The sequence below is a fragment of the Astatotilapia calliptera genome, chromosome 7 (assembly GCF_964374335.1).
Source record: "Astatotilapia calliptera chromosome 7, fAstCal68.1, whole genome shotgun sequence".
NCBI classification, from domain to species: domain Eukaryota; kingdom Metazoa; phylum Chordata; class Actinopteri; order Cichliformes; family Cichlidae; genus Astatotilapia; species Astatotilapia calliptera.
The window spans coordinates 12,002,188-12,015,055 of NC_137428.1; the positions used below are offsets into that span (position 1 = coordinate 12,002,188).

General features: G+C 39.6%; 1 protein-coding gene across 1 annotated transcript in view; it reads left to right on the forward strand.

The window, feature by feature from the left end:
• Window positions 1-12,868, forward strand: part of LOC113025299 (ras-specific guanine nucleotide-releasing factor RalGPS1) — a 101,285-nt gene that overhangs the window by 30,756 nt on the left and 57,661 nt on the right. Inside the window, exons 5-6 of the mRNA XM_026172892.2 lie at window positions 6,550-6,600; window positions 11,140-11,223. Of these exons, the coding sequence (XP_026028677.1) occupies window positions 6,550-6,600; window positions 11,140-11,223 (135 nt within the window). The remainder of the gene's footprint in view (window positions 1-6,549; window positions 6,601-11,139; window positions 11,224-12,868) is intronic.

Genomic DNA, 12,868 nt, shown 5'->3' on the forward strand with positions numbered 1-12,868 from the left:
TGGACAGACATGGCACACCAAAACATATAGCAAAGGTGCATTGGGAACACCTGGCAGAAGCCCCTGACCACAAGATGTTCAACTCTCACCTCTGGCAGAACTTTAATAGTGTTCTGAGGGAGGCTGAGGACATTGAGTCTGAATGGCAAAGTCACTCAGGTAGTTAACAGGGTTTTAATAGTTTTGCAATTTTCATTAGTTTTTTTATTTTTATTTAGTTTTGACTTCAGATTTTCAATTTTATATCAGTTTTAATTAGTTTTTACCAATTGTTTGCTAGTTTAGTTTAGTTTTTATTTTTTTGAAAATCCTTAGTTTCAGTTTAGTTTTGATTAGTTTCAGTTATAGTTTTAGTTGTGTTTGCAATAATTAAGTGTAACAAAATCCCAGTTTCATCATATCAGTCATTCTCTTCTGCTTATCTTTGGGTATGTTGCTATTCCAGCTACCATACCCTGCACCCTGGACAGGTCGCCTGTCTGTCGCAGGGCTAACACGCAGAGACAGACAACTCACATTCCCACCTATGGGTTCTTTAAATAAATAAATAGAGGCAGATGAACAACCATTGATACCAGGCAACTATAAAATGTACAGTGGGGCAAAAAGTATTTAGTCAGCCACCGATTGTGCAAGTTCCCCCACCTAAAATGATGACAGATGTCAGTAATTTGCACCAGAGGTACACTTCAACTGTGAGAGACAGAATGTGAAAAAAAAATCCATGAATCCACATGGTAGGATTTGTAAAGAATTTATTCGTAAATCAGGGTGGAAAATAAGTATTTGGTCAATAACAAAAATACAACTCAATACTTTGTAACATAACCTTTGTTGGCAATAACAGAGGTCAAACGTTTACTATAGGTCTTTACCAGGTTTGCACACACAGTAGCTGGTATTTTGGCCCATTCCTCCATGCAGATCTTCTCGAGAGCAGTGATGTTTTAGGGCTGTCGCCGAGCAACACGGACTTTCAACTCCCGCCACAGATTTTCTATGGGGTTGAGGTCTGGAGACTGGCTAGGCCACTCCAGGACTTTCAAATGCTTCTTACGGAGCCACTCCTTTGTTGCCCGGGCGGTGTGTTTTGGATCATTGTCATGTTGGAAGACCCAGCCTCGTTTCATCTTCAAAGTTCTCACTGATGGAAGGAGGTTTTGGCTCAAAATCTCACGATACATGGCCCCATTCATTCTGTCCTTAACACGGATCAGTCGTCCTGTCCCCTTGGCAGAAAAACAGCCCCATAGCATGATGTTTCCACCCCCATGCTTCACAGTAGGTATGGTGTTCTTGGGATGCAACTCAGTATTCTTCTTCCTCCAAACACGACGAGTTGAGTTTATACCAAAAAGTTCTACTTTGGTTTCATCTGACCACATGACATTCTCCCAATCCTCTGCTGTATCATCCATGTGCTCTCTGGCAAACTTCAGACGGGCCTGGACATGCACTGGCTTCAGCAGCGGAACACGTCTGGCACTGCGGGATTTGATTCCCTGCCGTTGTAGTGTGTTACTGATGGTGACCTTTGTTACTTTGGTCCCAGCTCTCTGCAGGTCATTCACCAGGTCCCCCCGTGTGGTTCTGGGATCTTTGCTCACCGTTCTCATGATCATTTTGACCCCACGGGATGAGATCTTGCATGGAGCCCCAGATCGAGGGAGATTATCAGTGGTCTTGTATGTCTTCCATTTTCTGATGATTGCTCCCACAGTTGATTTTTTCACACCAAGCTGCTTGCCTATTGTAGATTCACTCTTCCCAGTCTGGTGCAGGTCTACAATACTTTTCCTGGTGTCCTTCGAAAGCTCTTTGGTCTTGGCCATGGCGGAGTTTGGAGTCTGACTGTTTGAGGCTGTGGACAGGTGTCTTTTATACAGATGATGAGTTCAAACAGGTGCCATTCATACGGGTAACGAGTGGGGGACAGAAAAGCTTCTTACAGAAGACGTTACAGGTCTGTGAGAGCCAGAGATTTTCCTTGTTTGAGGTGACCAAATACTTATTTTCCACCCTGATTTACGAATAAATTCTTTACAAATCCTACCATGTGGATTCATGGATTTTTTTTTCACATTCTGTCTCTCACAGTTGAAGTGTACCTCTGGTGCAAATTACTGACCTCTGTCATCATTTTAAGTGGGGGAACTTGCACAATCGGTGGCTGACTAAATACTTTTTTGCCCCACTGTATATCTTGGACCCAATGAGACTATTGACTCTTGCAGCACCGGGTGTTCATAATTTTGGTTCAAGTGAATTGATAAACTTTTTGAAGGCAATTGACTCACACGGTTATGTAGATATCCCAGTCCTGTTGTCTCGGGATGCATCACGCTGCCTTGCCTAGGGTTAGCGTCTGTTTCTGGGGATGAGGGTTGAGTGTGCTCCCTTACATTCTCAAGGTAAGCTAGGTTAGCCTTCTTGTGTGAGCTTTTCAAGTGCACTTTAAGGTTTGTGGGATTTTTTTTCCCTTTAGAAATGTCCCTCATAATTTGTCTCTTTCCACTACAAGACACTTGCTTTATCCAAAACACAGTCATATTCAAAGTAATCCCAAATTGGACTCTGGCGCTTTCTCCCGACTTTTCCTGACATGATTCTGCGCGTGGACGGAGCAGCAACACAGACGACTCTACTAACGTACTGGCCACCTGCTGGCATAATTAGACAGCAAGAAAAAAAATCTGGAAACTAAACTTCATTTTCACCCTTGACTATTGTATGACACGCACACATCAATGAAAACTAAACACATTTTTGCTATAAATTCAGTTAATTTTAGTTAGTTTTCCTTTTTTTGTTTTTATTTTTATTTCCGTTAATGAAAATGTTTTTTCACTTCTAGTTTTCGTTATTTCGTTAGTTTTCGTTAACGATAATAACCTTGGTAGTTAAACAACACCTTGGTGGCCGTGGTGAATGAAATTCACCCTAAATTCCTGAATTCTCTGGATGTTATAGGGCTGTATTGCTGGACACACCTCTGCAGCGCTTGTGGCAATCTGGGCCATTGTCTCAGGATTGGCAGACTAAGGTGGTGGTTCCAATCTTTAAGAATGGTGTGTTCCTACATGTGTTTTATAGACTTGTAAAAGGAATTCGACCATATCCCTCAGGGTATCCCGTGGGGGGTGGTGCTGGAGTATACGGTGTTTGGCCGATTGTTATGAGCCATTCGGTCCCTGTACAGCTGCAGTGAGAGCTTTGTCCACATTGCTGGCAATAAGTCTAACTCATTTCTAGTGGGTATTGAACTCCACCAGAGTTGCCCTTTTTCATCAATTCTGTTTATAATTTTTATAAACAGAATATCTAGGTGTGTAGCATCTGCCTTGGTGACCTCAGAATCTCATCTCTGTTTTTGCAGATGATGTAGTCCTATTCGTTTCATCAGGTCGTGGTCTCTATCTTACACTGGAGCAGTTCTCAGCAGAGTGTGAAGTGGCTGGTGTGAGAATTAGAAACTCAAAGTCTGAGGCCATGGTCTTCAGCCAGAAAAGGGTGGAGTGGAGTGCCCACTCTGGGTCAGAGACATTGCTGTTCCAAGTAGAGGAGTTTAAGTAGCTTGGAATCTTGTTCATGTGTGAGGGGAGAGATGGACTGGGGCTGAGGCTGCAGTTATGCACATGCTACACCAGTCCTAGTCCGCCACGGAGAAGAGAGACAGGAGCGTAAAAGCGAAGTTGTCGTGTTATTGGTCAACCTATGTTCACACTCTCACCAGTGGTCACAGGCTTTGGTAGTAACCTAACGAACAGGGCTGTGGATAGAAACGGTAAGCTTTCTCCTCACCCTATTTCTCCTTTAGAGATGAGGGGTTCAGCCATCAGAGAGAGGATCAAAGTAGAGATACTACTCCTCCACATCGAAAAGTGCCACTTGAGCTGGTTTGGGCATTTGACTAGGATACTGCTTCCACTCTGCAGCTTTGCTTGCCTTATCTCAGCATTCTATTAAATAAAAGAAGCAAGACTAGACAGTTATTACTAGCAGCACCAATCAGCCCCAACTAGCACTGCCCTGAACCCACTGCATCACCCCTCATCTGCAGCTGAAATACCTGTGTTAAAAAAAATACTCCAGTTAAAGTTGAAGCATTGATTTAACCTCTTTCCTCAAGTAAAAGTGAACAAGTACAGTCTCTGTAATCTACTCAAAGTAAGAAAGTTAAAAGTATAATCTGTTTTTATGCACAGACAACTGGACATTCTGCTTTATTAATATACTTATATATATAAGTATGATATTAGTACATGAGAATTCAAATGTTTTTTGAATCTAAATTCTAATTCTAATGAATGTACTCAGTTTGAATCTGTTATTCAAAGCAGAATAAAAAAAAAAGAATAAAAACAAAAAAAATGTCTTCTGTTGCCTCCACTACGAAATAGAAACAGTGAACGGTTACAGTGAGATTTAGCAGGTGGGGCAAGACTAAGATCTTTTGTAGTGGCACAGCTTGGAGAAAATACGAACAGCTTACAATAATTTATATTGTGAGCTCCAATAGGTTTTCTTAGTAGAGAAGCTGTTATCAGCTGACCTGTTGCTGTTTGTGAATTTTCACAACTGAATTCAACAAGATCTAAGAAGCTGTGTGACAGCTATCTCTGCTGAGTTCCATTTCCTACACCAACAGCATACAACAACATACATAACAACATAATGAGTGAATTCAGTGAAAGAATCTAAGCGTCATCAGTTTAAATGTAAATTAATCTCTGCTACCTAACACTGACCATCACAGCCACTGTGTATCAGTCCAACACAGTTTTTCAATGTGAATTCACTACATTAAAGCTAAGCTAATCCTGCAAAAAAGTACCCAGAATTTTAATGCAACATTACATGTAATCTTTCAATCTGCAGTTTATGTGTTAAGTGTCACTGAGGAGTCCTTACCTTTAAATGTACCCTCTCTTCTTCCCCTTCTCTCCTGTCTTTTCTTATGTTTCTCCATCTCTCACTGAAGTTAACTCATTTTTTTTTCTCTCTCTGGACCTTTAGCAGCTGGACCTTTAGTTAGCAAAACACTGTGTGACAAACTGCGCACGAACAGTCCATGTTTTTGCTGATATTTGTTGAGCTGATAGAGATGTTGTAGAAACTGTCATGTAGAAATGTTACTCTCTTTATGCCTATTCTTCTTCTGTAGCACTAGCTATACAGTTAGGTCCATAAATATTTGGACAGAGACAACTTTTTTCCTCATTTTGGTTCTCTAAATTACCACAATGAATTTTAAATGAAACATCTTCGACTCCAGTTAAACTGCCGACCTTCGGCTTTAATTCAGTGGGTTGAACAAAAAGACTGCATAAAAATGTGATGACCTAGAGCATTTTCTAACACAATTCCTTCATTTCAGGTGCTCAAAAATAATTGGACAAATTAGATAACTGAAAATAAAATGTTCATTTCTAATACTTGGTTGAAAACCCATTTGTTGCCAGTGACAGCATGAAGTATTGAACTCATGGACATCACCAGATGGTGGGTTTCCTCCTTTTTAAAGCTCCGCCTGTTTGTAGACCTTTTTGTCCGAAGTTTAGTCTTCAAAATGCATGCTCAGTTGTGTTAAGATCAGGTGACTAACTTGACCATTTAAGAATATTCCACTTCTTTGCTTTAATAAACTCCTGGGTTGCTTTGGCTGTATGTTTTGCGTCAGTATCCATCTGTATCAGGAAATGCCACCCAATCAATTTGACTGCATTTTGCTGCAGACAGTATTTCCCTGAAAAACTAAGAATTAGTTCGGCTGCTTCTGTTTTGTGTCACATTATCAATAAATGGTAGTGTCCCAGTGCCACTGGCAGCCACGCACGTCCAAACCGTCACACTACCTCTGATGTGGTATGCTTTGGATCATGAGCTGCAGTCTTCTCTTTATGGTAGACTTGTATATTGATTCGTCTACCTCCTTGGCTGTTTTGAAGGGGTCTCTCTTCATTATGGAAATGATTCTCCGATCATCCACCGCTGCTGTCTTCCGTGGACGTCCAGGACGTCTTTTTGCATTGCTGAGTTCAACAGTGCTTTCCTTCTTTCTCAGGATGTACTGAGAACTGTAGATTTTTCCACTCCTAATGATGTGGCAGTTTCTCTGATGTTTTTTTTTTCTTTTCTGTTTTCGCTGCTTAAGGATGGCTTGTTTTACCTGCAGGGAGAACTCCTTTGACAGCGCGTTGTCCATTCACAGCACAATCTTCCAAATCTATCAACTGCAAGCACCACACCTCAAAACAATTACAGGGCTTTTATCTGCTTAATTGGCAATGACATAATAAAGGAATTGCCCATACCTGCCCATAAAATAGCCTTTAATGTTCAATTATTTGCAATTACTTTTGGTCTCTTTAAAAAGAGGGTGGCACATGTTAAGGAGGTGAAACTCCTAAACCCTTTATCCAGTTGAATGTGGATACCCTCAAATGAAAGCCAAGAGTCTAAACATTATGTCCATGTCCATTATATAATTTTAATCGGACTTGGTGTGTGTGTGTGTATATGTCTATGTAACTTTTTTTTTTCTTTCAGAGTCAAATCACCCTGATGGATGCACCAGTGTTTAAAGCCATACAACCAGAGGTAAGAAATGCTTGTGATGTTAAAGTGGTGGGTAGTCTTCTAAAATCATTTCACAGTTTCATTCTCAATGCCAACTGTGGAGTGTCATAAGCCTAATAGTTGATTATTACTGAATTCTTCAAGCAGTTTCTGATTAATTTCTATGAGCTTAGATGTATAACAGTCCCATGGAATATGAACACTGTTCTTAGGCAATATGATTATGATTGCTAAATGGTATCACCTATACAGTGGCAATAACAGTGCACTCAGTGGTGTGACTCTTGGCCAGACAAACCTTTACTGCGCTTCATTGAAAGCCATCTTTCTCTACCATTAAAAAAAAAGGTGAAAAACCAAAATGCAGGATTCCCCTCAGAGAGCTACTCCTCCTCATTCACTGATTACAAGTATTTCTGCTCAAGATGGTCTTCACAGCTGCTCCAGTCAGCTGAACCTGGATTGTCCTCCATGTTTGGAAATGCTGCTTAGCCTGCATTAGTCAGTAAACTTCCTTTCACTGTTCCTGGCTGAAAAATCTCGAAGCATCAGTGTCTTCAGATGCTATGTGCCAGGAGGATTACCGGGGAGAGAAATGGAAAGAAATTGAGATTTGGAATTGGGTCGGGATGAAATCCCCTAATTACGTAATTGTACACAAATCTGTTCTTCTAAAATGGCATCCCAAGTAGTTTTATCTCTAAATGTCAGTCAGAAAGTTATGACTTTGCAGCCATGGGTTTCACATCTGTCAGTGGTAGGTGTACAATAAAGCCCATCCAACATGTGTTCAGGCTTCCCCCAAATGTCACTTGAATCAGGTTCAAACAATTCATTCCTTTTTTAACCAAACAAAAGCACATATGTACTTCTGTTGTTTTTGTTGTGTTTTATTTACCTCAATTTAATAATTTATAACATTTGCATTATCTTGGCTTTTTAATATTGTGTTGACGGATTGAAATGCAAAAGGATTACCATGAGTGTGTGGAGCAAAGCATATGCTTTTTGTTGTAGATATTATGCATTTGTAAGATATTTGTTGATAGATTTTGACATGGCAGTAAGTTATTAAGGACTGAATATATATAAGTTTGTCATTGCTGCATAATGTATTGCTCCCTTTGGAAAAATACATTCTTGAAGGCTCTTTGCATAATTAATCACCAGTCTCTGGTATTGACTAGTTGAACTGTAGTCCTCCAGGTTCAGATCTGTTGTTTCAAATCTGGGCTTTAATTAGGCTATTATATAACCCTCAAATTCTTCTTTTTGATATATTCCTTGGAGAAATTTTCTAGTGCTAGGTTAGGATCTATTTCTCTTCCAACTTCAAGTTTCAGACAGATGACGACATTATCTTGCACCACTGCTTTTGAAGTGTTACAGAATTCAAATGGAAATTAGAAACCACAAACTGCCCAATCTGTAACACAGCAAAAGCAGAACACTTCCTCCACCATGCATCTGCTTCTTCATTGAAATCTGTCTTTGGTTTGTGCCAGTTATCTCTACTATATTGGTCAGACAATTCCATCTTTGACAGAAAGTCTGGTCAGTCTTTATGCTTTCTGGTAAACTGTAGTTTTGGATGGATGTAATTTTTGGACAACAAAGGCTTCTCTTGGGTCACCTTCTTTTTCCATAACGCATTTGGGTCTTGAGCTGAATATGGTGGGGTTCTTAACAAAGTAGTTGTCATTCGTTGTTCATTTTTCAATTATTCAGTTGCATGTGGCTGAGGTAGTACAGTGGGTAGTCTACCAATCAAATGTTAGTTTAGTCCTGAGCTCCTCAAGTTCACATGCTAAAGTTTGCTTGGAGAAACATTCTCTGACCCCAAATTGCCCCTAGTGCATCCATCATAGTGAGTGTATGTGTGACAGAAAGTGTTAAGTCAAAGTAAAAGCTCCCTTGGAATGCTGGAATGTTAAAATCACTGGGCTCCATTGCTGACTGTTTGTATATGGGCTGCACAACTATTGAGGCACAGTGCAAGCGGAGCAGTACACAGCCTGAAAAACAAGCCTGGGGTTAATGAAATCCAAGACTTAGAGAACTCTCCACACATGCCTCTGCCATGAGAGAAGCGAAGCAAAAATTTCAGGTTGCAACTGTTGATTCATCTGTGTTTTAAATACTTTGAGCAAAGCATTTAGGACTTTCCAGCAGTTAATCTCTACATCTGTCCACATATCCAGATCTAATTAAACATGAATCTGAATACTTGGTGAGTGGCACGTTGAGAGTGGGAGCCCGTTGCAGCAGCTTCCTTAGTTGCAAAGCATAACAAACTGCCCTGTACAATGTATCTCATTGTACAACTGTATAGTGACAATAAAGACATTCTATTCTATTCTATTCTATTCTATTCTATGGCTGTATAAAAGATGGATGATTTGTCTCCTCCTATTGTACAAAAATGAAGAGAATGATGAGAATAAGAATATATATATCAAAAAACAATCACATGGAAATATTGTAACTTTCACTTTGTCTTTTAACCTTTTCAATAAAATTGCTACATTTTTCACTGATAGTGTATACTATAACTTATCCTTTGTACTTTCAGTGAGTTAATTTTAGACTTACTAGAAATCTATTAAAGTTTATTTAAATATGACCTTCTATGCAAACACCTGGAATGGTTTGATCTGCCTATTGGGTTTGAGCTGCCTATTGGGTAGATCAATCCATGTCCAAGTGTTGAAGTTGTCCTACTGCTGACTTGGAATGTTACTGGCCTAAACCCAAAAGATTAATAGCAGCAGGGGGGCATCCCGTACAGAGTCAGTGAAATGAATCTGTTTTTCAACAGGTTTAGTTTTTGAATCCCTGTTTACCCTAAACACTAAATACAGCCTTAACACGCCCTCAGCCCATTATACAGTTCTCAACACGACTGTGACAGTTGGCCAGGTAAGAAGACAGCTGGAAAGGTTAGACCAAGCCAAGGCTCAGGAATGATCGCATCATTCCAAAGCTCCTAAATTTATGTGCTACCCAGCTGCCTGGCATCCTGCAGCAACTCTTCAACTTGAGTCTTTTACAGAAAAAGGTACCAGTGCTAGACATCCTGTTTTGTGCCGGTACCAAAGAAAGCGATTCCTTCTTTATAAATCTTTATCACGATGTCACATGTCATGCAGGTGTTGGAGAGACTGGTTCTTGGCTGGCTTAGCTTACATGATCTTGAATCTCTTCAGTTTGCTTATCATCCTCTTGTGGGGGTGAATGATGCTGTTATTTACCTATTACAGAATACTCATTCTCACCTGAATAGTGAGAAGATGAGTGAGAAGAAGCTCAGAATGGATTTCACCACTTCTAATGTTTCCTGGATTGCTGTATATATAAGTCAGATAGGCCTCAGTTGGTGCAGCTAGGGGCACCCTGTCTGACGTGGTGGTTAGTAATGTTGGCGCACCATAGAGGACAGTCGTATCTCCATTCCTGTTTACTGATGTGGATTGCAGATTTCCAGTATAGGAGTAAAACATGCCACCTGCAGAAGTTCTTTGACACTTCACTGATTGGGTGTATAAAGGGTGGAGTGGAATTGGAATACAGGGTGAGGTGAGGAGCTTTGTGGAAAGGTCCAGCAGAAATGACCTCTTTCGGAATGTAAGCAAGAAAAAGAGATGGTTGACTTGCAGAGTAACAAAAAAAGAAAAGGAAAAAAAACTTCTACAACAAGCCTGTTAACATCATGGGTCATTGCAAACATAATGATAATGAATTTGTTGAGAGATCAACATCATTAAAAGGATATAAAAATAAATTAAAAGAATCAGAATAATTTAACTGCAGAAAAGAGATTTAGGATGTGAGAGCTAACTACATGACAAACGGGAGACGAAGACACAAGGAGAGAGAACTTAAAAAGAAAGGATGAAGTAAAAACTTCCTGAGAACAAATGCCACTCTGAAACCCAAAGTAAAAACAAGGTCCAGTATCTGTCCTTTACTATGTGTGGGGCCAGACACATATTGGGTAAAATGAAAACAATCCATGATACTGATAAAGGTCCTGGTAAAGAGGTCAGAGTCATCGCATCAACTATAACTAATCTGGACAGCTTCATAGTGGAAGATTAGAGTGTCACTTGAACTCCCTGAAAAAGCAGATGATACAAATGCACAAAATGGGAAGATTATTCTTATTCCCTGCTTCAATCAACTGTATTTGAGACAATGAAAAATGTCTAACTTTCATAGAATGACATGAGGATCTGTTTTCAAACACAGCAGCAAAGCCTCCAACTGGACCGGATGTATGAGGCTGACTAGCAATAAAAAAGCAATAACCACCTGAACAAAGTTTGATGGGGAAAAATTCAGTTAAACCTGTGTGAAAACACCCTAAATGGCAGTTTGTTATTTTGCAGCAGGGGAATCCCATATATTCCTAGTTTCACAAGTGTTGCTGACCACGAATAATGTGGTGTGATCATTCCTTGTCAGTTTAGTAAAATGCATAAATATATATAGTGTCAGCAACCACACTCCAGGTGCTATTGGTGATTCCTGAAATAATTTTTCTTCTTTCCTACTCTGCAGGAGCTGGCTAGTTGTGGATGGAGTGGGAAGGAGAAACACAGTTTAGCCCCCAATGTGGTTGCATTCACACGTCGGTTCAACCAGGTTTGTCCCATACGATTTCTAAAGCACATATTTGTTTTAGTCTTCTGGTCAGGTAGGGACATTCAAGGTTCAAATCTATTAATACTAAGGTGTCAGACTTGACGGCCCACTTTTATTTTAGCTTTACATTGAACGCAATATTTTTGAGCATTTTTAAGTTCAATATATGGAGTTAAAAAATGAAAATGAAACTAGGGAGTTTAAACTATAGTTCTTTCAACTATAAAGCTCATAGTGAACATTCTTGGCTTTGATGTTAATAAAAAACTTGATGCTGCTCAAAGGTCATTAGTTAACCCTTTAAAGCCAGTCGGAGCAGGCATGCTCCATTTTGATCTATTTTTAAATCCCTGTAGAACCGGAACCACGTAAGCTAGCGCAATAATTTTTTTTGCATATGAAACCGGAGGAGTTGTACTTACATCTCATGCCATCAGCTTGTGCTAGGTCACAGTTTCCTTCCACATATAGCTTTGCAAAAATTGCATAAAAAGCGCTTGCAGGAACAAAAACATAATATTCCAGAAACACGCTTTGCCGAGCCAATCAGCTGTTTGTAACACTTCCTACATTGAAATAGACGTCAACGCAAACGATCGCATGTCCGCCATTTCCTGCCCGAAACCGGAAGTGATGTCATTTTCGCAGAAAATGTAGTTTTTTACTTGTAGGCCTTAAAAGCCTATACTGGTGTTTTTAAAAGTCATGTTTGACTTTAGACTTTTCTGAATAGTTTCTGGGATGCTTAGAACTCAAATTGCACTGCTTTAAATAGTTTATTTTGATGCACATTTTCTTTGCAAATTTGCATTATAGGATTGTTTTTCGTTTTTTCTGCAGTATATAAAAATTGGTGTATCTCAAAAATAAAACTATGAAGACACTCAAAATAAATTTCCTGTGGTTGTAAACTATTTTTTGCAACTTTTTTGTATTTAAAGTTTTGAGGGATAAACTTCTTAAATTTCTCTAATTAGAAATATATGTAAAAAACAAAACAAAAACGATTTTAAATTTTTCTGTAGTTTATTGCAGTTTTTTGCAATTTATGTGGTTACTATGGATTTAATGCATAAATATTATTAAAATTTGGGCTATAACAGTTGTATTGATGTACAGTGGGGCAAAAAAGTATTTAGTCAGCCACCGATTGTGCAAGTTCCCCCACCTAAAATGATGACAGAGGTCAGTAATTTGCACCAGAGGTACACTTCAACTGTGAGAGACAGAATGTGAAAAAAAAATCCATGAATCCACATGGTAGGATTTGTAAAGAATTTATTCGTAAATCAGGGTGGAAAATAAGTATTTGGTCAATAACAAAAATACAACTCAATACTTTGTAACATAACCTTTGTTGGCAATAACAGAGGTCAAACATTTACTATAGGTCTTTACCAGGTTTGCACACACAGTAGCTGGTATTTTGGCCCATTCCTCCATGCAGATCTTCTCGAGAGCAGTGATGTTTTGGGGCTGTCGCCGAGCAACACGGACTTTCAACTCCCGCCACAGATTTTCTATGGGGTTGAGGTCTGGAGACTGGCTAGGCCACTCCAGGACTTTCAAATGCTTCTTACGGAGCCACTCCTTTGTTGCCCGGGCGGTGTGTTTTGGATCATTGTCATGTTGGAAGACCCAGCCT